At 30.0% G+C, this 27171-nt stretch overlaps 12 protein-coding genes across 12 annotated transcripts; 6 read left to right on the top strand and 6 right to left on the bottom strand.

Moving 5' to 3' along the window:
* Positions 1-126: 126 nt before the first annotated feature.
* Positions 127-309, bottom strand: BX663DRAFT_427433 (uncharacterized protein; the record flags this gene model as incomplete). The annotated part of the gene is made up of 1 exon (XM_051522620.1): positions 127-309. A coding segment is annotated over one exon (183 nt), but the record flags the coding sequence as incomplete, so codon positions are not given.
* Positions 310-3695: 3386 nt separating this feature from the next.
* Positions 3696-5440, bottom strand: BX663DRAFT_496997 (uncharacterized protein). The gene has a single exon (XM_051525846.1). The coding sequence runs from the start codon at positions 5334-5336 to the stop codon at positions 3864-3866; it is 1473 nt and encodes a 490-aa protein (XP_051386570.1). The 5' UTR covers positions 5337-5440; the 3' UTR covers positions 3696-3863.
* A 379-nt stretch (positions 5441-5819) lies between these two features.
* Positions 5820-6928, top strand: BX663DRAFT_548753 (transferrin receptor-like protein; the record flags this gene model as incomplete). Its single annotated transcript, XM_051531098.1, has 2 exons — positions 5820-5992; positions 6595-6928. The coding sequence occupies 2 exons, from the start codon at positions 5820-5822 to the stop codon at positions 6926-6928; spliced, it is 507 nt and encodes a 168-aa protein (XP_051386571.1).
* Positions 6929-7021: 93 nt separating this feature from the next.
* BX663DRAFT_497013 (uncharacterized protein) lies at positions 7022-11000 on the bottom strand. The gene is made up of 12 exons (XM_051525847.1): positions 10872-11000; positions 10583-10806; positions 10194-10502; positions 9917-10123; positions 9531-9824; positions 9202-9474; positions 8946-9116; positions 8484-8871; positions 7780-8364; positions 7530-7670; positions 7318-7466; positions 7022-7256 (listed from the first exon to the last, which is right to left on the bottom strand). The coding sequence occupies exons 1-12, from the start codon at positions 10966-10968 to the stop codon at positions 7068-7070; spliced, it is 3027 nt and encodes a 1008-aa protein (XP_051386572.1). The 5' UTR covers positions 10969-11000; the 3' UTR covers positions 7022-7067.
* Positions 11001-12272: 1272 nt separating this feature from the next.
* On the bottom strand, positions 12273-13239 carry BX663DRAFT_427387 (uncharacterized protein; the record flags this gene model as incomplete). Its single annotated transcript, XM_051522615.1, has 2 exons — positions 12273-13116; positions 13187-13239. The coding sequence occupies 2 exons, from the start codon at positions 13237-13239 to the stop codon at positions 12273-12275; spliced, it is 897 nt and encodes a 298-aa protein (XP_051386573.1).
* Positions 13240-15379: 2140 nt separating this feature from the next.
* On the top strand, positions 15380-16468 carry BX663DRAFT_497025 (60s acidic ribosomal protein-domain-containing protein). Its single transcript, XM_051525848.1, has 3 exons — positions 15380-15544; positions 15618-15778; positions 15885-16468. Exons 2-3 carry the CDS (start codon positions 15620-15622, stop codon positions 16047-16049), a joined length of 324 nt encoding a protein of 107 aa, XP_051386574.1. The 5' UTR covers positions 15380-15544; positions 15618-15619; the 3' UTR covers positions 16050-16468.
* On the bottom strand, positions 16198-17283 carry BX663DRAFT_198418 (uncharacterized protein). The gene is made up of 3 exons (XM_051521731.1): positions 17178-17283; positions 16582-17088; positions 16198-16522 (listed from the first exon to the last, which is right to left on the bottom strand). Exons 2-3 carry the CDS (start codon positions 17051-17053, stop codon positions 16506-16508), a joined length of 489 nt encoding a protein of 162 aa, XP_051386575.1. The 5' UTR covers positions 17054-17088; positions 17178-17283; the 3' UTR covers positions 16198-16505.
* Positions 17284-18423: 1140 nt separating this feature from the next.
* On the top strand, positions 18424-19648 carry BX663DRAFT_497026 (uncharacterized protein). Its single transcript, XM_051525849.1, has one exon. The coding sequence runs from the start codon at positions 18545-18547 to the stop codon at positions 19496-19498; it is 954 nt and encodes a 317-aa protein (XP_051386576.1). The 5' UTR covers positions 18424-18544; the 3' UTR covers positions 19499-19648.
* A 796-nt stretch (positions 19649-20444) lies between these two features.
* On the top strand, positions 20445-20664 carry BX663DRAFT_404127 (uncharacterized protein; the record flags this gene model as incomplete). The annotated part of the gene is made up of 2 exons (XM_051522244.1): positions 20445-20543; positions 20605-20664. Coding segments are annotated over 2 exons (159 nt in total), but the record flags the coding sequence as incomplete, so codon positions are not given.
* Positions 20665-20952: 288 nt separating this feature from the next.
* BX663DRAFT_427327 (fungal-specific transcription factor domain-containing protein) lies at positions 20953-22915 on the top strand (the record flags this gene model as incomplete). Its single annotated transcript, XM_051522608.1, has 2 exons — positions 20953-21411; positions 21485-22915. The coding sequence occupies 2 exons, from the start codon at positions 20953-20955 to the stop codon at positions 22913-22915; spliced, it is 1890 nt and encodes a 629-aa protein (XP_051386578.1).
* A 664-nt stretch (positions 22916-23579) lies between these two features.
* Positions 23580-24152, top strand: BX663DRAFT_497028 (uncharacterized protein). Its single transcript, XM_051525850.1, has 3 exons — positions 23580-23758; positions 23837-23988; positions 24055-24152. The coding sequence occupies exons 1-3, from the start codon at positions 23634-23636 to the stop codon at positions 24108-24110; spliced, it is 333 nt and encodes a 110-aa protein (XP_051386579.1). The 5' UTR covers positions 23580-23633; the 3' UTR covers positions 24111-24152.
* Positions 24153-24595: 443 nt separating this feature from the next.
* On the bottom strand, positions 24596-27087 carry BX663DRAFT_198481 (uncharacterized protein). The gene is made up of 11 exons (XM_051521732.1): positions 27044-27087; positions 26816-26983; positions 26627-26736; positions 26420-26565; positions 26260-26337; positions 26034-26185; positions 25644-25939; positions 25433-25565; positions 25175-25368; positions 24713-25101; positions 24596-24657 (listed from the first exon to the last, which is right to left on the bottom strand). Exons 3-10 carry the CDS (start codon positions 26702-26704, stop codon positions 24769-24771), a joined length of 1410 nt encoding a protein of 469 aa, XP_051386580.1. The 5' UTR covers positions 26705-26736; positions 26816-26983; positions 27044-27087; the 3' UTR covers positions 24596-24657; positions 24713-24768.
* Between the last annotated feature and the right edge of the window lie 84 nt (positions 27088-27171).

A 27171-nucleotide genomic window follows, 5' to 3' on the forward strand; every position in this document is an offset into this window, starting at 1 on the left:
TCTCTTCAGCGCTTTCTAACATTCGATCTATAAACACCTCTCTTATACTATCGCTATAATCATTATACATAATTCTGCGTCAATTTTGGTTCCGTGGCAACTTTTAGCTCTAAATCATCGCTTTTCTTAACATTTTTTTTCTTCAATAGATTTGCAAGCTTCTAAATATAAACTCTGTGTGGCTATAGTTTCCAGGACAATGTTAGGGCCTGTGATTTGCGTTAGAACATCCTCCACAGGGTCAAGAACTTTTATCCTAAGATCGTTGTAAACATTCTCCTGTTCATCTTCGTAAAAAAAAAAGTATTTTTCATAGTTTTGAGATAAAAGTATAAAACAAGTTGTTTGGAATTTAAAATGAAAAAAAGAAGTATTATTTCGGTCAATTTTTAACTTATTAGAGACGGTATTGGCTGTGATAGTACGTAATACAATAAAGAAAAATAAAAATAAAAAGATAAAGAAAATAAAAAGATAAAGAGAACAAAAGGAAGTATAGTTTGAGACTGTTTTTATTCAATGAAAATGAAAATGAAAATAAAAGAATTAAAGTTTAAAGATTATTTTGTGTCTACACAACTGCTTGTATTTATATTAATGAATCCTGAATTAAAGAAATAAAAGTAGTTGTCAAAGAACATGAGTCATGAAACAGTATTAATATTCAGATATACATCTTGTTGATTCAAGAGACTGATCTGTGGATTATCTATTGGATGTTGTAATGATCTGATTAAGTTTCAAATAAAAAAATTATTGTTCAATCTGAGCATATGTTCCTGATATCTTTTATGTTTTATTTTTACTGGATCAAAGACGACTTGAATCCTTTGTCAAGGTTATAAAAATAAATATTTAGAAATGATATGATATCTTATTTAGTCAACATATTTAGTTGATTGGATGTCAATAAGTTTTATATTACTTACAAGATGTTATATATAGCGTTTTATTTCATATCTAGGCTTATAGTTTATCCTTTAATATGTAATTTATCTACTATAATATTACTTATGCTTATATCCAGAGCTTGTTCTATAACATTGGCTAATAGAAACTTTTAAATTACTTAAAAAGCAGCCATATTGTGATAAGGTGACAGTGATCAAGACGAGAGGGTAAAACCAGGTCCAGGAAACTAAATTGTGGAAGTGATACAAGCACACTGGTGTTACAACGAGTAAGCTAGAAATTAGAAATAACTGTCATAATAAAAAAAACAATCTCTCTTACCCGTTCTTATTTGAGTGGTCAGTTATAACACCTTTTGAGAGTTTTAACTATCATCAAGAAATTAAGCAAGGATAGAATTTAACAAGTCAACTGGTAAATTACAATCCCGATACAACAAGTTATGCAAAGTCTCGAGTACGACTCAAATTTATTTTTATTTACAAAAATTCTAAACTCCCATTTGAAAAAAAAATTACTTAGATTGAATTGCCAGGTCAAATCATAAAAGGGGAGAAGGAGCAAAAAAAAATTTTTGATGGCAAAAAGATAAAAAGACAAAGAAGAAGAGAGGAAAAAGAAAATGTATCATCAAATACGAGAGTTATTATTAAATAATCAATTAATTACCTAGTACACAGCTGAGGAGTTTTAGCAGATATATTGCCAGAATACGGATAATCAGGTTTAAACAGAAAGCCACCGTGCAAATATAAACAACCAGCTACTGATTTTGCTCAAGTTCAGCCAGACTGTGTGTAACAAGTACTTTTGTAAAAAAGTACTTCAGTACTTCAGTACTTTTATTTTTTTCAAGCTTGGCCAAGCTGTGTGTAACAAGTACTTTTGTAAAAAAGTACTGAAGTTCTGAAGTACTTTTATTTTTTTCAAGCTTGGCCAAGCTGTGTGTAACAAGTACTTTTGTAAAAAAGTACTGAAGTTCTGAAGTACTTTTATTTTTTTCAAGCTTGGCCAAGCTGTGTGTAACAAGTACTTTTGTAAAAAAGTACTGAAGTTCTGAAGTACTTTTATTTTTTTCAAGCTTGGCCAAGCTGTGTGTAACAAGTACTTTTGTAAAAAAGTACTGAAGTTCTGAAGTACTTTTATTTTTTTCAAGCTTGGCCAGGCTGTGTGTAACAAGTACTTTTGTAAAAAAGTACTGAAGTTCTGAAGTACTTTTATTTTTTTCAAGCTTAACCAGGCTGTGTGTAACAAGTACTTTTGTAAAAAAGTACTGAAGTTCTGAAGTACTTTTATTTTTTTCAAGTTTGGCCAGGCTGTGTGTAACAAGTACTTTTGTAAAAAAGTACTGAAGTTCTGAAGTACTTTTATTTTTTTCAAGCTTAACCAGGCTGTGTGTAACAAGTACTTTTGTAAAAAAGTACTGAAGTTCTGAAGTACTTTTATTTTTTTCAAGCTTAACCAGGCTGTGTGTAACAAGTACTTTTGTAAAAAAGTACTGAAGTTCTGAAGTACTTTTATTTTTTTCAAGTTTGGCCAGGCTGTGTGTAACAAGTACTTTTGTAAAAAAGTACTGAAGTTCTGAAGTACTTTTATTTTTTTCAAGCTTAACCAGGCTGTGTGTAACAAGTACTTTTGTAAAAAAGTACTGAAGTTCTGAAGTACTTTTATTTTTTTCAAGCTTAACCAGGCTGTGTGTAACAAGTACTTTTGTAAAAAAGTACTGAAGTTCTGAAGTACTTTTATTTTTTTCAAGCTTAACCAGGCTGTGTGTAACAAGTACTTTTGTAAAAAAGTACTTCAGTACTTCAGTACTTTTATTTTTTTCAAGCTTGGCCAGGCTGTGTGAAATCGGCACTTGAGTACTGAAGTTGTGATATTTCTTTTTAAAATATCAAATGAAAAATATTAAAAAATAAAAAATAATATTAAGACTAAAAGAGTCAACGAGACCGAACAATAGTTCTAAAGTCAATTATTTTATTTATGAATTTAAACTGATGGGGTATTTATAAGAATTGTTAAAGAGGTCTGAGGATAAGATGTGAATCAGAAAAGTGTTAGTTACGACCGAATAAGGAATATTGTTGACAACGAAGTGTTAGTGATTTTAATATTATTAGATGGAGCGGATCAAGAGAGAGTTAGGATAGAATTTCTTAAATGAATTTATGATCCGCATGTTTAATCATGAAACATGTCATTATAAGTCAGTTCAGTACTTCAGTACTGAAGTAATGATTTTGTTCAAGTTCAGCCAGACTATGTAAAATCGGTACTTGGTGTCGTATAAGACACCTCTTTAACTGAGTAGATTTCTACTCGTCAATTAAAGTCTAATTGTGTCTTATTTATATTGAAACTTCTAATTCTATTTTATTCTCTCCGATATTTTTTATCATGAGGTCTTCCTCTTTTACTTCTAATAAAATTTTGGATATAAGAGAGTCTCATTTTATATGAAGTCATATTTTATGTTCAAAGATTGCCGTTAATATTACACTCAAATACTACAAATACTTAGAGCTCGCGGGTTATTAAACGCTCACAAGTAAAGGTTGCCCTTAAGATATGATGGTAAAGATAAAACATTTGTTTGGTTATTGACAAAGGGAATAATATTTTAGCGTTGAGGTAAGTAAACTCTTTGTTTTATTTTAATATGCAATGGAGACAATAGACATCAACATTTGATGTGAACGATTATTTAAATGGCTGGGGTTGTATGAAGGTGTAGAAATGGAAACGGATAATTTGATGCTAATTTACTAATGGGTGTAAATGCGGCATTGTGGTTTGTCCTTCAGTCAAAGGCTCAATGGAGATAAGTTATAACAACTGCAATAGAGTAACCCTGTTATTTTTTTTATTAATAAATATAATATATATTCGATAATGTGAATATGATGATAGAATGAGGGTATTATACAATTTCCTTGAAATATGTTTAACTACTGGTATAATTGTAATAACTTCTTCTTCACATTTTTTGCAATCATAGCATTTGCTGTGGAAATTGAACTGCTTAATTTTTTTGCGATTTCACTGACTAATCCACTATTATTATTGCAGAAGGAAATTACGTTCAATTCACCAGAATTTAGACTTGCATTTATTTCATCCATTATTTTAATAATTGAAAACCACTCTTTAACATCACATTTTTGTTTCATTATATCCCCATACTCTAATAAAACATTCTGGAAATCACTGAGTTGAATGATACCTTTGTTGACTAATATTGCTTTAGCAAATATTTGTAGTATATGAGAGCCAAGTTTAGCACCAGATGTTGATCCAACACCATATCCATCTTTATGCGGTAAATCACAAAGAGTGAATACTGTTGCTGGCGAGTAAATACTACTGTCAAATACTTGCAACGTAGATCTCCATAGTAAATATGATGAGCATTTACTGAAGCTCGATGTCACTTGTCTCAGACTTGATATATTGATATGTGAAGGATTTAATTTGTAAATCTCAAACTTTTTCAAAAATTCTTCAACTTTCGATTTCATCAAATAGATTTTACAGTTTGAGTCTGTAATTGAGCCATGACCAAACTCTACACCTGGCCCAATGTTGATTTTTGGCTCTGGTGATATTTGAGCAGAACAAGTAATTAATAGGTTAATGGTCTTTGTGCCAATAATAAGTTTTAGTTTTGTAGCACCACCGTCCGATTTTTCAAAAGTAGTACATGACATGCGATTCTTGTATCCAGAGGATTCTCCAGGAATAGAGAATTCAGTTGACTCGGAATGTATATCAACTGAAGAGTAGCGGCTGTACACTTCACATGTAATAACAAGTAAAGTAATGCTATCGTGTAGTAACGCACCGCAGAATAATGATGGTACTAATCCAATCAATTCAGATCTGAGTCGAAAATCATAGTTTAGTAATTCTAGCACCGTTGCATCAATTTCTTGATGTGGCCCTAGCTCCTGTAAAAGTTTTGGAACAGCAGAGGCGCGTACAGTCATTTCGAGCTTGGCAGTGATACAAGCATTGCTCTTTAATACTGGTTCGATCATATCATTTGATGAGAAAGAAATCCTTCCGTTAAAAATACCAGACGTGATATTATTTTGGAAATCAACCAAAGAAGTAAGACTAAGAGCAGAATCATTTGTCATCAAAGCAAATGTTGTTGAAAGCTTTGTACGTTTATCAACATTAAATACCTCCAAGCTGAATGGTTGACAGTCCACAGAATGTACAAAATGATGTGATCGTTTTCTTTGACTAACAGTTTGACCATGCGTACCTAAAGCTTGCTCAGAGCCTTCTTCAAAATTGAAGGTTTGCTGTTTCTCCCCTAGCATTTTCTTACAACCTTGACAGATCCCTATTTTATTTCTTAAGGAATGAATAGGCTTAAAACATTGCTTGCATTTAGATTTTAGTGTGTTGGACATGGCTGTAGTGATTAAAATTTGTGGAAAAAACTTATGTTATCTCACAGAAAATATAAAAAAAAATAAAAACAATGAAAAGAATAAATTATAAATGCTGTAACGCGTTTAAAGTTTAAAGAATGAAAAAAAAGGTACATAATTTTTAGCAGCCATATTATCCTTTTTTAATTTTATTAGCGAAGACAATACAAAAAGTCACATTCAACATTTCATTTGTAAGTGTTTCTGATCGTCATGTAGTTTATTTTCTTCTCCTGAGAGATCAGCAGATCATTGATCATGGCTTGGACTTTTTTTTTTTTTTTTTTTTTTTTTTTTTTTTTTTTTTTTTTTTTGTAAAATAAAATTAAAGCGTCACACATCGCAGAGAGGTGAAACAAGATTATATAAAGGCAGTGGAACAAAGGAAAAGAGGATAAACAGGTTGCGGTAAGGGTATAGTAGAAGAACGGTTTAACTAAGAACAGGCGAATCCAAAAGGACATGGTAAGGCTTGGACTTCTTGCTTCTTGTTCAACCAAGGAATGGGATATCGACAGAACCAGCTTCTTTTCATCGTTTAGGGATTTCTTTTGGAAAGCAAAAATGAAAAGCCTACGTCTGATTAGCACAGAAAAGCCAAGTTCGATAGTTTACCCCTTGAGCTATGACAGCAAGTACAGCCTATAGAGTGTACTAATTCCAACAAGTCTTGCTGCCTATAGGTCCTCCCGTTTTGGGCACTAATATTGCTTTTGTCACTGATTTCTGCTTCTCTCTTATTTTCAGATAATTGCAAGCACGTAATGTGTATCTTATTTAAGGTTAGAACACAAATAAGGTTGGACTAACGATTGGTTTTTAATGTGCTTGCGAGCATCATCTTTGTTCATAGCACTTTCATTAATAGTTCATGCAAGGAAAACTTTGATTGTTATATAAGGGTCTTGATCGTGGTAACCTCAGACAATGGTATCAACTAGTTGATCAGCATTGATATTTCAATATAAGAGCATTAGAAAATCAGCAACAATAACCTTGGATTTTCTATGATTGTGTTTTTCTCTTCAAACGCGTATTTTCTGACAAAGCATCTGTGTTCATGCACATCTGATCAACACTCAATGGAACTTGAATATAAAATTAAATTACTTCTAAATCATGATATTAGCAGCAACCTATGCATGCATATCACCTTTCTCTCTTGAACTGCACAACCTAAAATAAAGCTAGAAAACTTTAATGATTGTATATACAGTACACGAAAATAATTCTTAAGGGGGGCTCGTAATAAGAAACCAATCTTTCAAACAATCTCTCATAAACCAAAAGGTCCTGCAGAAGGTGAAGTGATCATGATAAATCATATCAAAAATAAAATTACAACTATTTGGAATGTAGTAGCACGTATTGATGGATGTGGAGAAGGTATTAAAGGGCGTGAATGGTTTAAGCATGTAGTTTATGCTCCAGGCCTTTGGACAGGTTATTCTTCTCAGGTCTTTCCTGCTATTGTGGAAGCTATAGATGCCAAAGATAAAGATCAAATTAAATATACGGAAGAAAGAGCTGTCTTAGCAATTCAACAGGCTACTAAGAGTTTACAGCAATAAAAATGTTGGTTTTAACTTTTATTATACAAGAAAATATTATTTGTTTGAGAAAAATAATAAAATATTCTATACAAGATGGTATATGTAAAACTACTAAATCCCTCCTCCTCTATTTTTTTTTCTTTTTTTTTTTCTTTTTTTAGTATAAAGTAGAAGAGGGCATATTTGATCCTATGTTTGTTTGCTCATTAGCTGTTAATAATAGTTTAAATACAAATTGTCGATCATTTTCATCCATCATGGAACCAAATATCAAAGGTAGCTCCGTTTTATGACCATTATTTAAACATTTTATTTCTTTTCCACGAATCACTTGCTCAATGGTTCCCTATTATATCGAATCATAGTTAGTATATAACGCAAGTATATTCCAACAAGTAATACTTTACAGTGATTACATTTCTAATTTCAATGAAGGTAGAATCAAAGGCCATAACATATGGATAGCAAAATGCATAACCTTCTGGATTTCCTTCCCATTCTATCAAGAAATTAACAAATAAACGATTTCCCTTACTATCAATGTAAAACGCATATTCTACATGTATATATATATCTATAATTAGTTTCTCTCTATTTTATACTTGATTGCTATATATACCATCGTAACAGACAAAATAATGATTACGAGGAGTTCTAAAAATTGCTATATGTTTGATGGGTTGTCGCAAATTTAATGAAGAAGCCTCCTTTTCACGTTCCAGAATAAACGCCAAGTTTTTATCTGCAGGATTCAATAATTCTGTACAAAAAAAAAAAAAAAAAAAAAAAAAAAAAAAAAAAAAAATTAGTTATCATATTACCTTCATCATTTTTTTTTTTTTTTTTTTTTTTTTTTTTTTTTTTTTTACGTTGTGGATGATCTGTTTTCATGTCCACCATAATCATTCCTCTTGAAGTTGTAATCAGCATCATTGTAGGCGAAAGCTCAATAGCATACGCCTCACAGGGTACATAACAGTTCTTAATCTTTTTCAAATGTATTAATTCATCAGATGATAAAGTTTTATTATATACTGAGACCCAACGACTGAAGGCATCAGATAATCTTTTATTTTGTTGTGGTGTTGCTGATTTACTAGTGTGTTGTTCAATTGTAGTCCCATAGATGGTAATAACAGAATTTAGAGCAGAAACTCTGGGTATACAAACCATCAAACGATTTAAACATATGCCTACGTTGAAAAAGGGAACATGGTTTTGGACAAGACGCCCTTTAGGCTGTGTTTCTGGTTTACCATTCACACTATCTAAAGGATATTCCCATAATGTTCGATCGGCCAACACTAGTAACGTTTCAGTGCTTTCAATAACCTGTATTTGAGTAACTTTTTCAATAGATAGTACTTTATGTGGTAATACATTTGGGCATTTATCATTGTGATGGCCTACATAGACGCCATCATCTGCAGCTAATAAATACTGTTGTCCATTATCTAACAAAAATTATGTAAGTATACCCATAAATACTTTTTTCTTTCTTTCTTTTTTTTTTTTTTTTTTTTTTTTTTTTTTTTTTTTTTTTACGAATATAATATATGCATGCATATTTTACTAAATGTAATAAAATGATTGATTTTGTTCAAACTATTAAAGGCATGAATAACAGGTGTTAATTCAAAGATAGGACTACGGTTAGTTTTTTTCTCCTGTTCGTCTTGAATTTTCTCTAACCATAGTTTACGAGTTGCTGCTGATGTTGCATATAGGGTATATTCAGTGAATGTCTTTCGTCCCAAATGTTGAAATGTAATCGGATATTGCTGATTTTTAGTAGTATTTTGTTGCAAATAAGGCCTAATATCAGTGGATACTGATGTTGTTGGAACGACTGCAATAGTATGATGTGTAGAAAGGTAAGTTAATGCTAATGCACTTGATCTTTTACTGCTATTCAATGAAATATCCGGGAAATAGACATATAAAAACTCAATAGGTATAGGCTATATATATACAAATATATAAGAAAAAAAAAATTGTAAAATAATCCTCTAATTTAAAATGTGTATATGTATACCCTTTTCTGTATCACGTATTGTTCTGTTGTGCCATTAATTAGCTTGATCTTTGCTATCACCAAATAGTTATTCAACAGAATTACTTGATATTCAATAGAGTCAGACTGAGGGGATTTTTTTAATATTCCTTGTTTAATAATAGTACGGTTTTCATCAAGTAAATCTAGATTCTATCACAAAAAAAATATTTATATATACATATATAAAAAGGTTTTGTATTATATATCTTATACATATATAAACATATACACATACTACTTCATCAGTTCTGAACTTGAATGATAGATTATAATAAATTCGTTCAATATCAAATTTGTTTTTAGCTTTCCCAGTTTCAATGTTAACACGAGATAAGAATTGTTTAATAATATCAATTGCCTTTGGCAAATTTTCTAAATCAGGATGCCCTGGTGGTGTATGTTTCAAAATTTCATTTAATAATAGCGTATATCTACCTAGTCGAGTCGTTGGTTTTGTAAGATAACCATTTAATTCAAGTTTTAATGAATTAGGGTGTCTTTCTGTGTTCTGCAATAAACAATAGTAAGTATAAACCCGTAAATATGTATGTATATGATTTTTACCTCGACAAATGCATTAAAATTTGAATTTGAGTATCTTTCATTCTCTAAAACATATTTAGCTTCATATTGCTTTGAACCATAATGAATATACGGCTCAAAATTAATTACAAAGTTAATAAGAACATCACCGATTTGATTAATAATAGCGTGTTGATTTTGTCGTAATTGTAATGCTCGTAACATTTCAATATTAACTTGATAAATATCATCAATATAACCAAATACTTTTTGTATAAATTGTTCTCGTCGAGAAGTAGGAAGAATAGGCCTTTCTGTCAATGGTTTGATCCACATCTATATATATAAAAAATACATACATATATATATATATTAGCTCTCCTCTCTCCCTTTTTTTTTTTTCTCCTAATGTAAAATATATAATGTACATCTTGTAAATATTCTAAACTCTGAATGTAATCTTGTTCTGTATATATCAATTCATAAATATTTTCTTGCCTTTTTCTTTCAAGTTTCGAAAGTGAATCATAAAGTATTTTATCTACTCTATCTGCCCAGTAATCATATAATTGATTAGCTGCAGATTTCTCTTTTAATCGAGAATGTTTACGTTTGCTATTATCAGCCAATTTCAACTATAATTTGTTTATAAATAATTATATACACATATATGTCATATTGGTTATACTAATATTATAATGTTACCTGAGTAAATCTCTTTGGACATATAGGACTGTAACAAGGCTTTACATCCCAACACGTAGGTACATAACAATAGGTTAGCTCTGTAATAATTCCACTTGGATTTAAGTTATTATTTTTATGAGCCTCAGTCTTCAAATTATAAAAGGTTCGATGATGATTTGAAAATTCATAAAAATAAAAAGGTGAATCCATTAGGTGAGTTTCGTAACAAACATCATGAAATAAGCGTTGTGAGCCTAATTCTCTTCCTATTCTTAAAGCTAAATTTCTATCAGAAGTTGTTGGTTGTATAATCAAAGATATCAAGTCCTATATGTAATATAACCTGTTTAAGTAAAACGAATCAAATGAACAAGGGAGGGGGGGGAGCAATTATAAGTAAACATTACAACAACTTGTCTACCATCAAATGTGTTTTTATATTCAACTTCATCCTTGATATGATCAGACAATATGATCCTTTGCCTCAGTTCAACTGCAATTTTCGATAATAAAGCTGGATAAACGATAGGATCTTTCGATTTTTCTGTAGTCTTTGTTGTTCCATATGCAAAACTTTGAGATCTTTGAGCTATAACTTCTTGCGTTGTAATAATAGGTGCTAATGATTCTTCTATACGTAGAAGAAAACTTAAGTATACATAATAAAAATGTATTAGTTAAAAACCACAAATATACTTTTAAAAAGGCTACTGTCATGCATATCACTATTTTTCTTTTTTCCTGCTGATGATATCAAATCCCATGGTTGATATATTATATTGTTTCTTACCATCTAAAAAAAAAAACAAAAGAAATAATAAAAAACAAAAGAAAAGAAAAGAAAGGAAGAAAGAAAAGTAATAAAAAAGAAAGAAAAAAAAAACAATGGGGACTTTATTTATTTAATAAACAACGGACTTTCATAAAAAATTGTTTATTAGTGTCACTTTTTTCTTTGAATTTTTTTTCTTTTTTTTTTTTTTTTTTTTTTTTTGATTATTTTGCCCCTGAACTTGAGTGATATGTTAATTATTATTTAAGCTTTAAGCTATGGTGATACAGATCATCCCAGATACCTAAAGTTGTCCTAGTTTCAAATTCAAGGTTGTATATCTTGGATAAGCTTTAAAAAACAAACTTATGTTTCTTTTTCTTTCTTATACTTGAACAAAAGGAATGAACAAATAAGGTTATTAATACTAACATTTTAAATAAATAAGATTATAAGAAATGAGTGTAACTTCTCAAAAAAAAACTATAAAGTTACTATTTGTTAATAAAGAAATTATAGAGTCAGATAGGCTGAATTTTGAAAAAAAAATATACATATTATAATAAATATGAGTATAAAATTAAGCAATAAGAGCATGACCAGCTAAAAGGAAAAAAGCGAAAAAAAAGTTCTCAAAAATCACCTTCAGCAAAATTATTATCTTTCTATTTAATTATCAGAACCACTTTATTCATTTATACAAGACCTTAAAGCATTACAAAAAGTACGAAAAAAAAAAGAAAGGCCCTCTGACGCAGTTTCCAGAAAGGATGAAAGTACAAAAAACAATTGTCTAATATATAAATTTGATTTTAGAGTGATGCGTTGGATATTACTGATATATACGATAATATGAAAGCATTTTATTCCATTATAAAGAATAATATATCAATTCATAAAATATTTCAAATAAAATAAAATAGAGATAATAAATATGTCCATGGCCATCAAAGCTGAACTCGATTGAGTATATATAAATATGTATACTTTTTTTTTTTTTTTTTTTTTTTTTTTTTTTTTTTTTTTTTTTTTTTTTTTACCATTAATTAGCTAAGGGTAAAACTAGGTATCATACGCAGAAGATTACTAAAGCTATTGAAACAAGAATTATTAATGATATCCTTTATGAAAAAAAAAAGGGTAATAAACAGTTTATATTTTTGTAGATACTTGTATCAAAATTTATACAATTGTAGACTATTCATGATATATAATTATATTTATACAAATATAGAAAGAACTAATTTTATATTAGCTTATTTTACATAACTACATACTGTAGAGTTTTTTTTTTCTTTTTTTGGATACTATTTATCATACATTGTTTATAGCTCTTCTTCATCAATGGTATCTATAATTAAAGTTGCACTTGGCCATAATCCACTTTCATCTTTAATCCTTTTGTTAGCATCAGCCTCATATACCTTTCTAGGGAATGGCGAGTGAATTTTAAAGTTATATTCATGAATGTATCCCTCAGGCATAGAACAATCGATGTTTTCATTATTTTGTTGTTGATATTGTTGTAAATAAGGATATGCTTCAATAAATTGATATAATGTCTCTAATGTATCATCAGCTCGAAACTTCCGAATAACACGTACCCCATTTGCCAGACGAAAACTAATTTTGGTTGTTTCATCATTATCATCATTATTATTGTCTTTGTTAAAGACATGCTGGCAAAGATATTGAATGTATTGATTTCGTTGATGAGCTAACATAGCTTGTCTCTCCTTTATCCTTTCAGCAGCTATACGTTCCTCTTCAAGACGCTGCTGTTTAAGCTGATCAGCTCGTAGACTTTCTTGATAGGCTTTATCTTGTTCTTCTCGAAGACGACGTTCAGCCTCTCGTTGTTCTCGTTCTATTCGAAAACGTGCGAGAGTTGCATCAACGCGATTCATGACATTTTCGAAACGACACAATAATAGAGGTACAGATATTAGACCTTCAATACGGTCCACGACTGACATTTTTGATACATTCAACGAAGAAGTATTACTGGAAGAAGGATTCTGTAAGGCAATGATGGCTATAAAGGGGTATGTTGTGGCTTGAAGGGTATGACTAACTTGAAATGCCTCTGTATAACGTACATTACCTCCCCATACAATCATTTGATGCTGATGAAAGAAATCTATCAGTTCAGGATTTGTTAACGTATCCCTAATATAAGTGATATCTTATGAGTCTATACATATATATTCGACATGGACAGGATATATGTTTTATTTACCTGCAAAAAGCATCATTATCATCATGCTCCTCACTAATTAAAATAGCTACCATATATTTGAGTTCATCTTTAGCTGTAGTAAGAGCCTGTGTATATCCACCTTCATTAAAAAAATTAGGATGTATTGTACCATAAGTGAATTCAAAATCACGTAGAAAACGTTCTGCTTCTGAACGAGCATCCTGTCGACGAGGTGCAGTAATTGTAGGTTTATATAACAAACGTCCTAAATTGCACATGTTAGTTTTAAAGCAAATGAGCCTACATTCTACTTTTTTATTTATTTATATTTACCCATTAAATGAACCACATTCCAGCAGAGTCTCCATGCCAAATTAAATGGCCATGTGAAAAAAGATAGAAAAAATCTTTTATTATGTGTTCTTCTTGATGTTGTACCTAAAAGTGCCGAGGTAGAAGAAGGTGAGTCTTCAGCTTCAGTTTCAGCTTCGTAATGTACAGTTGCATGGCTACTAGAAGTTGCATCTATTGGTAAATATCGATTTTGCACAGAATTCTATTCAACATCAAACAATAATAATAATAAAAATTTAGTATCTTTTACTATCTTTATTTATTTATTATAGTTTTTATTATTATCAAAAGTTTACTTCAAGATTCCAGTCGTTGTCTCTTAATATGCGTATTGATTCAAGAGCATCTTTACTATGAGTTATGGACTATACAGATATCAATGTTAAATGAAAATTATTGTGTAATTAAATTTATTACTTGATATTGATTTAATGTTTTTCTTTGTTGTTCATCGAGAGTTTCTAAATCACTCATTTCGACACTTAAGTATATATGTTTTTCTTAAGACAAAAAAAAAAGGACTGTACCAGCCTTATTTTTTCATATCAGAAAAAAAAAACGGTCGGCATTTTAATGTATTTATGATTTTTTAATTGAGCACATATTTCAGCTAGACAGTACGGAATTCATCCTGCCTAATATCTAATTTGGGGTTGCTGATCCCAAGATTATCTTTTAGATAGTATTTTAATAACTTTTAAAGAAATTGAGGTGAGGCTGATTCATAAGAGATAGTAATAAGGATCTTTAAGGGAGCGCTTTTTATAAATGGAGATGACTTGAGCTATAATTCACTTCTATTGAGGAGTATAATAGAGTCATTGACAGCATAGATGAAACAGATGTAAGAGAATAGTAGGTGAATTCCATCCTGTATTTCTTGACGTAAATCATCAATTCCGAAAACTATTTCTTTTTTTTTTTAGTTGATAATATTACAATAATAGCTTTAATAGTATCAATCGTGATTGAGCAATCATTGGTAATAAAAAGTCGAGTAGGTTAATTCACAATGTCAGTTAATATTAAGTAAGAGATATGTATTATCGTATCTGCAACTTCTTATTTTATAGTATTTTTTTTGTCATGTTTAGCCTTACTGCTACATTATATCAAAGTAAATTACACCTATTTTAATGTATAGATACATAGTATAATCTAGTACTATCGAAGATAATATAGCTTGGACTATTTCACCTTAATATCATAAATTGTATTATGTATATACATCATTTAATTGAATTTATTTCCAAAAGAAGCAAGTAATAATATTGTTAGATTCTACAAACTCTGACACAGTTTGCAAGAGTTGAACAGGAGAATTTGCTACATCCTTAAGTCCTCATCTTTCTTCATTAATACTAATATTATATAAAGCCAAATACTGCAAGAAAGTCAAGGTCCTATTTACGATCGTTACTATCATTATTACTTGTAGCTTTTAAGATTACATAAACGATCTTCTAGTCTAAAAATCCCATTACATAATCGCTACTACTAAAATATGAGTTATCTAAATTGATTGAAATATCTCTAGTGTATTTAATAGAGCCCTAGTAACAATCTTCATTGTCAAAGAGCGTCTTCATATTTCTCTTGAAAAGAGGGTGGTCAGTTCCTGGTCTGAGTAATTTGGATAACATAATGAGAAAAGATAGTAGAGGATTATAGGTTACGACTTATACGCAACTAACAGTCGTTTATTGTTACGTAGGTTGACTTATTTCTTCCTTTGTCAGGCTTTATGACATATTTAGGTAGGTAGAAAGAAAAGTTAAAGATTCTAAAATATTTTTTCTTTTTTCAAAAAAGGAAATTGAAAAAACTAAATTCTAACGCCGACAATAATTTCTTTTGATTGAAATTCTAGGCTTGGTTCAACATAATGTGATGGTCCGACCCTCCCCCCCTCCTAAATCCGAACCTAAAAAAAAAATAATTTTTTATATTTCAAGGTAATGCCAAAAATTAACAGATTCTATTTCTTTAAAGCGTTTCGTATCTCAAAGGAGTTAAATCGTTACATACGCAAATAATTAATAGGTAAAAAAGAAAAAAAAAATAGGATTGATTATTTGGATGGATGGATGAGATGAATTAAACTTATGTTATTTAGTCATGAAGTATCTCGCTGCTTATCTTCTTCTTAACGTTGCTGGTAAGGCCAACCCTGCTGCTGAAGATGTCAAGTCTCTCTTGAGCTCTGTTGGTATTGAATCTGATGAGGAACGTGTCTCCTCTTTGATCTCTGCTCTTGCCGAAAAGGATATTGCTGAGGTAAATAAATAGAAATATATATAAGAAAAAAAAAAGAAAGAAAGAGAGAGAGTGTGTGAGTGAGTGAGTGAAAGAGAATGGCAACTTAATTTCAATTATTATATAGCTCATTGCTGAAGGTAAGGAGAAGATGTCTTCTGTCCCTACTGGTGGTGCTGTTGCTGCTTCTGGTGCTGCCGCTGCCGCTTCTGGTGATGCTCCTGCTGAAGAGCAAAAGGAAGAAGAAAAGGAAGAATCTGACGAAGATATGGGCTTCGGTCTCTTCGATTAAGAAATTCCAAAAAGAAACGAGTTTATTTTGTGTAAATAAAATAAATAATGTGCTTCATTCTTAATTATAAATGTATTTTTTTTTCTTTTATTTGTAAAAACAAAAATAATAACTTCATAAATAATGAACAAATTCTATTATTGTTGTTGTCCATCCATTAACCATTTATCTCTTTGTAAACGAAATTGTGGTAATTGCTGCTGATGAGCTTGATTCATTGCATGTTGATTCATAACTTGTTGATTTATTTGCTGTTGTTGATTAATCTGTTGCTGTTGCTGTTGTTGCTGTTGCTGCTGTTGTTGTAACTGTAATAAATGAGGCTGTTGTTGCATCTGTTGTTGAATAGCAGCAGCTTCCATCATTTGTTGTTGCATGTTATTTCCCTGTTGTGGTTGTTGTGGTTGTTGTTGTTGTTGCATGTTATGTCCATGTTGATGATGATAACGTAACCCATTAGGTGTTCGATAGGCCTTTTTACAACCAGCAATTAAACATTGATATGGCTTCACATTGCTTCCTTCTACATTACCATGTCCTGATGATCCTTTTGCTTCACGTAAATGATATTGGAGCCCATTAATATTTTTATACCGTTTAGGACATCCAGGCATTGCACAACGATAAGGTTTGTAAACTTCATCAACATTTGGATGAACACTTTTCATGTGATAAAATAATCCGTTAGATGCTGCAAAGCTAGCAAAACAACCCATTACACCACAACCATAAGCTCCTATTTCCCCTTCATTGTTATTATTGTTATTATTGTTATTATTATATGATTGCGGAGTCACTTGTTGTCTTTGAGGATAAGGTGATGACGACGGCATTAATCTACGATCATATTGTACTAAAACGGAAGGGTCTGGCTGTTGTTGGTGTTGTTGGTGTTGTTGTTGTTGTTGGTGTTGTTGTTGTTGTTGTTGTTGTTGTTGCTGTTGCTGTTGCTGTTGCTGTTGCTGTTGTTGTTGCTGTTGTTGTTGCTGTGGTGTTGGTATCATGGCAACAGTGCTGCTATTATTATTGTTATTTGTGTCTGGATTTCTAAATAAATAAATCAATACATGATTCTATTATCATACGCTATTTTTGTTTTATTTTTTTATTTTTTTCAATTCTGTTTACCTTATCGAATCTTCTGGCATCCAACGCGGTGGACCTTTAATTTGAGGAGATAATGGGGGCAAAGTAGGTAACTCATTATTGTTTGTTCCGCCTGAACTATCATTGTCAAAATTTGTAGTAGGTTGTGTTAAACCATTCACAATATCTTGCTATTATATATGCAGAAAAAAAAAGGAAATAAGAAAAAAAAAGGAAAAAAAAAAGAAAAAAAAAAGGAAAAAAAAAGGGAAAAAAGGAAATAAGAAAAAAAAAGTAATTATGACGCGTTTTTGTTACTTACAGAAGTAAATCCATTACTTGTATTTGTATTACGAAAGGAGGGCGACGACGTTTGTCTTACAGCTGAATTATTATAAGGATATTGCTGTAAAGTAGAATTTATGTTGTGTGATGTTGACGAATTGATTTTTGCAGGAGAAGCCATGTAAGAGTTAAAATTGGGTAGATTACGATTGTCTGATGTTGAAGAATAAGGAGGTTGACTATTATTATTATTACTACTGTTATTAGCCTGCGGTGACTGCTGTTGGGGTGTTCCTTGTTGCGATTGTTGCGATTGTTGGCCGTAGCCATAGACTTGATGGTACTTTTTATATAAATTATAAATTACATTATTAAATAATATTTTTTTTTAAAATCAAAGTAAAAAGAAAAATAAAGTAAAAGGAAAATAAAAAGAAATATGTTTGTATGAAATATTATAACTTACCATTTTTTTTTTTTTTTTTTTTTTTTTTTTTTTTTTTGTTCAATAAAAAAAAAACTGTACAAAAAAAAAAAAAAAAAAAAAAAAAATAGTAGAAATTTTTTTTTAGTCTTTTTTCTATTCGGCTCCAATGAAGTTAGTTTAAATTAGCCAATTATATTCCGCCTTTCATATCTGCATGCAGTATCATCACATGTACTAGTAATTTTTTATTGGAGAACCAACAAAATACATAAATTTTCATACAGATAAATATATAACTAAAGAAGACATTACTTGGTGAAATTAACTTTTTGTTAAAATAAAATTCGAGTAATATAGCAAAGTTATCATGTATTTAACTTAAAATGAATCATTCTTTATTATAAATTTGAATAAGCGCAGTAAGGAGGCAAATGATTTGTTTATTATATTTAAGCAGTAAAAAAAAAAAAAAAAAAAAAAAAAAAAAAAAAAAAAAAAAAAAAAAACTAAATTAAGAAATGCTTTTTTTCTTACAAAATAAAGGGAAATAAGCATTATAAAAAAAAGTCACTTTTTATGCCAAGAAGAATAAAACTATAATAATAATATAGTACTTTTTTTTCCCTTCTATTTTTATTAATCATTTTCTTGTTCTTTTATTTATTTATTTCTTTTGCTTATTCAAAGCTACTCAAAAATGTACAATAATCATCCTGATCCATATGCTGGACAATATCCACCTCCTCCTCCATTAAGGATACCTCCAGTAACAACAGAAGAAGAAGAACCTTTTACTACTCATTCAATACCAATGCCACAACCACTACAGGATGTATATACAGTGCCTTTATCACCACAGCCTATCAATAATGCTTATTATCCATCTCATTCTATTGTAGTAGAACCACCACAATCAAAACCTTATATCTCCCAACAACAACAACAACAACCACAGTCTATCATCTATAATAACCACTCTCTTTCTCAGCAACAGTATTATAACCATCACAACCCTTCTTCTACTACTGCTCCTCTTCTTCCTTCTCATCAGCCTATTTGTAGTAATAGCCCTTTACCTAATAGTCAACAAGATCACCCATTAGAAGATTATTTAAAACAAGAACGAGAGGAGTATCTTAAGCAAAATACGCATCCTCACTATCAACACATACAACAAAATAATTCATCCTATACCAAAATAAATGAAGAATTAGAAATCGAAGGATTAGAAGAAAAGGCTCCAATGGTTCAACATCACCAGCCCTTTGTGGCTAAACCTGCACCACCACCTGAGAATGAAGTAGAGTCCTATCGTTATCGACCATCAGCAGGTTATACTGACTCAAATCATAAACGAGACTGTTGTTGTTGTTGTTATAATCCAGCTATTACATGTTATTCATTCTTTGGTTTACTACTAAGTTGCGCATTCTTAGCTGCTGGTATTGCACTCATGATTGCTTCAAAAGTGATAACAAATAAATGTAACAATAGCTGTACAGATACGTCAGTATGTGGTACAGTCTGTAACAAAGTACTTCATGATGGTCTATTTTACGGTGGAATTGTTGTGGCTGGTTTAGCAGCCATTGCTGTTTTATGGAAACTTATAATGTGGACATGTGCAGGCTACTCTTCAAATAGAAGATAATGATATACCTTCCTTAGTTGTTGATATTATCAATAAACTTATTTATGATGTACCAGTAGATCTGCTCTTTTATATAGACACATTTGTTAATAATTTGTAGATCCGTTAATAAACAAGGCTACATCTTTTTCTTGCTCAGTTTTAAAATGACGATAGTGAATCGTTTTCTAGATAATAATTGATAGGAGGAGAATCTTTTTATTAAGTAATAATACAATATACTTTTTTTTTTCTTTCTTTCTGGAAATGAAATATGAATAATGTGTTTTTTTAAGAAAAAAAAAGAATGCATTATTATTAATGCATTATTATGAATGCTTTATTACATAAGCAGCTTATTAGTAAATGATAAAAAAAAAACTCGGACTGTCGGATATCTAATTAATATCTAATAATAAAAATAATAATGATAAAAAAAAAAAATAAGACTCTAATCAATAAATACATTATGCACGTAAGCAAACAAACAAAAGATAAATATACAAAAGTTACTTTACTTTATAATGCTTTTTTTTTTATAAAGAAGCAATTATTTCCTTACAGAAGATGACTGCATAAATGAACAAGCAAATCAAGGGTGTAGTAAATCAAAATAAATTAATTTTGAACCAAACAATTGAAATCGAAATTCCATATTTGGGAAAAAAAAGTTTTGGACTACTGATAATAGACTTTATAATAATAGATTTCTTGATATCTTTATTTTCTCTCTCTTTTTTTTTTATTATTGATGTTTTAGCTTTTTTTTTTTCATAAGAAAAATCCATATAAAATCCAACATAAAGAATGCCAGAAGAACCTCATAAACGTCAAAGAGTTAGTAAAGCATGGTAAATGGATACAATAATTCGGAAGAGAAAAAAAAATTTTTTTTTCCTTTCTTTCTTTTCTTTGTTTTTTTTTGACATTTAACATAAAATCTAATTCTCATTTCACCAGTGAACAATGTCGAAGAAAGAAAGTAAAATGTGATGGAGCACAAGCTATCTGTGGTAATTGTGCATCCTTAGGTTTACCTTGTACTTATAAAGAATCAACAAAAAAGGTAACTAATGTCTGTTACTATCAATGCATATAAGAAAATTAATTATTATTATTATTATTAGAGAGGTCCACCTAAAGGTTATATTGAAGCAATTGAAGGTCGATTGCATCGATTGGAAGCTTTATTAGGTAGTATTATTCAAGAAGATGATCCTCGTTCTCAAGCTATTCTAGCTGAGCTTAATTCTCCACTTGAAACTGCTTATGGTGAACTTGTTCGTCCTCGTCCAGCACGTAAAGAAAACTTTGAAGAAAGGCATCCAATCCTTAGTGAAGCAGCTCTTCGTGATTCACCTTTTATTACAGAACCTCAAATAAAGCATGATGATACGATCAATGATAACCTTGGAAACCTATCTATCGATGAAAGTGGACAGCTTCGTTACTATGGTAAATCTTCGGGTTTTTACATGCTTCAAAATAGTAAAAACTTTCAAAATGGTGCTTTTCATTTTAATTCGAGAGGTCGAAATAAGAATAATCCATTAGCCGTAGATCCTTTCGAATTACCTCCGCCTGACCTATCAAAGCATTTATTAGATCTTTATTTTACTCACTTTTATCCGTTATTACCGTTGTTACACAAAAAATCCTTTTTGGCCTCTTTAAATTCGAAAGATTCTCCTCCTCCTCCCTTGTTGTTAAATGCCATCTATGCAGTAGCATCTCGTATTTCACCTGATGTTAGGGTGAGATCGGATCCAGCATTACGTGATACGGCGGGTGATATCTTTTTAGAGCGAGCTCGAATCTTATTGGACTTTGAATGGGATGACTTTAAAGTCTCAACAGTTCAATCTCTCTTATTATTGAGTAGTCATCAAAATGGTGCTTTAAAAAATATTCGTGGTTGGTTATATAGTGGTTTGGTATGAAAAAAAAAAAAAAAAAAAAAAAAAAAAAAAAAAAAAAACTCATATGTATTGCATATTCGCTCGCTAGGCTTTTCGAATGTGTCAAAATTTAGGTTTAAATAGAAATTGTGATTCATGGAATTTATCTGATGCAGAAAAAGAAGAACGTAAAAGAGTATTTTATTGTAGTTTTGTTGTGGATCGATTAACATGTGCTATGCATGGACGAGCACCGATGATTGATGAACGAGATTTAGATGCACCTTATCCCTCTGAAGTAGATGAAGATGATAAGGATAACAAACCTACCATTATGGAAGATTTTCATCAACTTATTAAACTCTGTGAGATTCTCGGTGAGATTCTTGTTCAACTTTATATGGTAAAAGGTAGAAAACAGTTAGCCATGATGTCCTCACCTGATGATGTTATTTCAAAACTTGACCGAGCACTTAACAAATGGATGGCCAAACTACCGCCTTATCTTCAATATCGACCCCCTAACAGTCGTATGGCCGAAAAGGCACCAGCCCCAAAACTTGAAATTTGTCAAATCCACATGTTATTCTATACAGCACTCATTTTATTGCATCGACCTTTCATTCCTGGACCCACTCAAACCACCACGCCTTCCGTCTTTCCCTCGGCTTCCATCTGTACCTTTGCTGCTAACAAAATCCTTGACATTGTTGAATGTTTAATGGCTGAGGGACGTCTAAAGAATGTCAATAATTATGCGCTTTATTTTATGTTTACAGCAGGTATCATTTTCATCAATGATGCCCTTTCATCTGATTCCATGTTTGCCTTCGAAGCCAAGATTAGTATTAATAAGATTATTAGAGCCATGGATGAAGTTGAAAAGACATGGATTACATCAGCTCGTCATTGTAACATTCTAGGAGAACTAGCAGGTCTTCGCGATATTAACCTGGAAAATGTAGATGAAGAATATAATAATCGAAATACAGAGAATGCAAATATGATAAATCGTGAATCATTATCTATTGCAGTACCTAATTCACCTATTCTATCCGACCAACAGACATTTGAATTTAATAAAAATCCAATTGATGCACAACGAGGAACAGAGCATCGATTTCCTGATTATTTATATGTAAACAGGTCAACGACACATGATTTTTCATCCTCTTCACAACAATCTACACCTTATACCACTCCACCTACAATGACTAATTATAATACAACTAATAATACAGCTAATAATACAACTAATAATACGACTAATAATACGACTAATAATACAACGACAGCGGGAGATTTAAATTTTGGACAAGATAATAGACCTTTCGATGCAATTAGAACAGCCTTTTGGGGTGTTCCAATGTCCTTTGATATTGATGAATGGAATAGTTATTTCAGTAATCATAATCAGCAGCAGCAGCAGCAGCAGCAGCAACAACAACAACAACAGCAACAGCAGCAGCAGCAGCAGCAACAACAACAACAACAACAACAACAGCCAACAAGGTCTCAACAACAGACTCCAATGTGGTAAAATGATAATATAGATTTTATAGAATACGGAAAAAAAAATAATAACCATTATTAGAGAAAAAAGGAGAAACAATAAATATATTATAATAAATAATGTAACATCATTTTAATACTGTAGTAGTAGTAATAGAGGAAAAGAAGGGAGGAAGGAGGGGGAGGGTAAAACAAATTCTTTTCGGCAAAAATAAAATAAAATACATGTACACCATTATTTAAATAATTGTTTCTCCAAGAAGAGATTTCATTAAGTATTTTTATTAATTAAAAAGGAAAAGAAAAGAAAAGCACACATATTAAACTACTATATTCAGATACATTGAAATAATATATAAATATATCTTTTTTTAATACAAAGAAAAGTATTCCATTTCTTTCATTTCATTTTTACGCGGGAAAAAAAGAAAAAAAAGAAAAAGAAAGACTTTTAAATAAGGAGAAGAAGAAATACGGTTTTTAACAAGATATGCAACATGTATACTAATTTACTGATAAATGAACTTCTTTGTACTTTTTTTTTTCTCCTTTTTTTTTTTTTTTTCTTTTGAGTATGTTTGTAACATAGAATGTCTTTATATATATATCCGTCATTATCGTCTCCTTTGTGTATGTTAATTTAACAAAAAAAAAAAAAAAAAAAAAAAAAAAAAAAAAAACTTTATATAAATCCTCAAACCATTTTTTTATTTATTATTATTATTATTTTCTTTTTTGAATATAGCATGAAGCTCTGTGCTATCCTTTTCTTTATTTTAGTCTCATTTTATTTTACGATATCAAATGGGTTATCACATTCAGTTGATTTAATTACATCAGACGTTGAACGTCATGAGAAGAATATTGCAAAGTAAAAAAAAGAAAAAAAGAAAAAAAATATGCGTATGATATATATTATTTTGAAATATTTAATTCTTGTATTCGATAGTTATTTGGTAAAAAGAAAGTCAAATGATAACAAGAAAAAGAAAAGTAATACAAAGAAACATAAATCAAGTAGTGAAGATTGTCGTAACGTTAGTTGTGCATTAAAGTTACAGCCATGTCCAAAAGCTTGCCCACAAACTTGTGGCTATTTAAGTAAGTAAAAAGGAAAAGGGAGAAATACATGTAACATTTAAATTAATTGCTATAATTTTATCTTAGATTCCCCTAATCCTTGCTGTCCATTATTAGGCAAGCCTACTTGTCCTGATTTGTAATAATATCAATGTTGATTGATGATATAATAAAAAGAAATGTATTTATTTAACCTATTTTTTATTTTATTTCCTTTTTTTTTTTTATTTTATTTTATTTCATTTTTTTTCCATATTATAAATGATAATAAAGCACACAAGGCCCCTAATAGAGCACCAGCAATGACTTGCGACTTTGTGTGATGACCTAATCGAACGCGAGACCAAATGACAGCTATTGAGAAACAATGAAAAGAAAGAATGGCAATTAGTGTAACAACTGATTTTAATAACGTTCGTTTCTCTTCTGTGTAATGATTGACAGTTGTTGTTGCTAAACATTGCAAATAAGTAGTAAAGAAACTGATGGCAGTTGAATGAGATGAAGGCATACCATAACTTGTCTTTTAATATGACTATTTACTAGAATGGGTCGAGGTTGTTTAATAATGCGTTTAAGGACTTTTGCAATGAGTGTTGTTATAATGGCACAAAGAGTAAAATATATTATATGGCTGGATCTTAAATAAAGAATGGTAAGGAATGTACAAGTAATGACAATTTCTCTTGTCTATAAAGAAATGGATTAAATTATTACAGAACTCGTAATTTTATTATTTTATTACATAGGATAATATTCTCAAAAGTCTATTTATTATCATCCTTTTCCTTATTCAATGTATTATAAAAGGAAAAAAGGGGAGAAAAAAAATTTTTTTTTATACTTTTTTATATTTTCTTGAATCGTTGTTATTGACCATTTATCCATATTATCTTGAATATTTTGTATACAAAAGTTGAATTCTGGAAATAATTGATTCATAGAAAGATATAGATCAAATGCAATATTTTTGATAAAGGAGAGTTGAAATTTGGCTAATGCCACATTATTATTACTGTCATGTTCATTAATAGGAATGGCTGGAATGCATAATTCCTTTTCTAGTTCACTCTGTAATGAAAATTCTTTAACAAGCATAATAGCCCATTTTTTAGCATTCTCAAATGGTCTCGCCTAATGCATATATTTATATAATAAGCGAGTTAGTGATATAACATATATTAATTATTACTATTATTATCTTTACACAGTTACTAATATCGGCACATTTCATAATAGCACTAATCAAAATCAGTTTTTCTTTTTCCTTTTTTACTTCAGTCGATAAGTCTAATTCTTGATTTTGTATGCGTTGTATCAATAATTTTATATTTTGAACATGATCTTGATGATGGTCCATATCTGTGCATAAAATTCCATGGATAATAGTCTTTCTAAAAGCTACAATATGTTGTGTTGTTTGTTTATATAGACAGGCTACCTAAAATGTGTCTTCAAAACTTACATTTATATTCTGGATGTGAATTGATATTATGAGCGAGATGCTTATGTAATAGACTGAAAAATGCCATTGAATGATAATTCTCCAGAACAGATTTATCATTGTAGAAAATAGCTAGAGGATTAGCAGTAGTTACCTTATTGAAAAAAATATATATATATATGTATGTATAAGCAAAATAATAATAATAAAGAGTGATATCTTTCCTTGTTACCATAAAATGATTATTCACGCCTGGATGCCCTACATCATGTCCTATACTAGCTATCAATAATGCCAGTCTATCAATAGGTTGTAGTAATTCTTTAATTTGATTATTATGAGTGGTAAATGAAGGTATTTTTATAGAGTGATTATTTTCTGTTAACGAGCAAGGAGATTCAATCAAACCTATTGCACATAGAAAATACCATGTAGACTGTAACACGTCTACCGCATGTCTAAAGTTGTGATAAGGGTTTGAATTATGGTATGAATTACAAATATTTATAGTCATTTCTAAAATAATATCTAAATATAGAATTGTGAATATCGTTGTTATTTTTTAATAATAATAATAATAATAATAAAGGAAAGGGAAAAGTTTGATTTTATAAATATATACCATGATTCATTTGTAATGAGTTTAGTTCTGGAAATTGTAAAAACATTTGTTCAAAGATTGAACATACACAGTAAAGCAAATCTATTTCATTTAATTCGAGTGGCGTAAAGTTCCAGTCGTTTATAAATTGTTTCAAGTAACATTTACGTTCACTACAAAAAAAAAAAAAAGAGAGAGAGAAAGAGTTATAAATGACTTGTAACTTAAGTTAAATAGAGAATAATACTTTGATAAAGAAGTTATAGAGAGTCGTTCAATAATGGTCGGTTGAGGAGTAAATTCTTGTAAAATATGATTTGTTATCCTGATAGTCATAATGCGAAAAAAGAAAAAAAAAATTAATTTATCTGTATTTAATCTATAATACCTGTCATATGCTAATATACCATTGATAGCCTTTTGATAAAGAACTGATAGAACTAGTTTCATTAAAAGTTTTAAGTCTATCTTGGAAATGTGTAATTATTATCGACTGTTCTTTTTCTTGTTGCTTTTGATGATTTTGTTTACTCTTATTATATCTATAAATATTCTATAAAAATTATCAATGATTAGAAACGTAAAGAATAATTCAACAATATGATTTACTATACCAAAAATAAAGTCTTGATAACAGATTCATTGAATGGTTTTATTATAAAGTCAAGGGCTCCTTTTTCAATACATCGCATTATATTAGATGTTTCATCATTCCTAGAACAAGCTATGATAATAATAAATATCATATAAATAAAATTTAAAATAATAAAATTTCACTTCAAATTTCCTTTTTTTTGTTTTACCTATTGGAATTACAGTCGTCGATATTTCATAATTTTGAATTGATTGGCATATTTTTTCGAGTAAATCATAATGATAGTCAATATCAATGATGATCAATGTTGGAATATCATGTTTTCTTTTAGAGAGAATGGATTTTATACATCTTGGATCGTCTTTTACATGATAAACTATTCATTATATCGTATATTAATAAACAGTTATAAAATATTTATTTATATAATAAATACCATTCTTAAATGTCTTATATAAAATTCTAGTATTTTGTTTATCCTCAAGTTTACATATAAAAACAACATCAAAATCATATAGTTCTGAATTTGACATGATATTGAAGTAACGGAAGAAACTATACGCT

This window comes from Cokeromyces recurvatus (genome assembly GCF_025118155.1).
Source record: "Cokeromyces recurvatus strain NRRL 2243 chromosome Unknown BX663scaffold_3, whole genome shotgun sequence".
Lineage (NCBI taxonomy): Eukaryota > Fungi > Mucoromycota > Mucoromycetes > Mucorales > Mucoraceae > Cokeromyces > Cokeromyces recurvatus.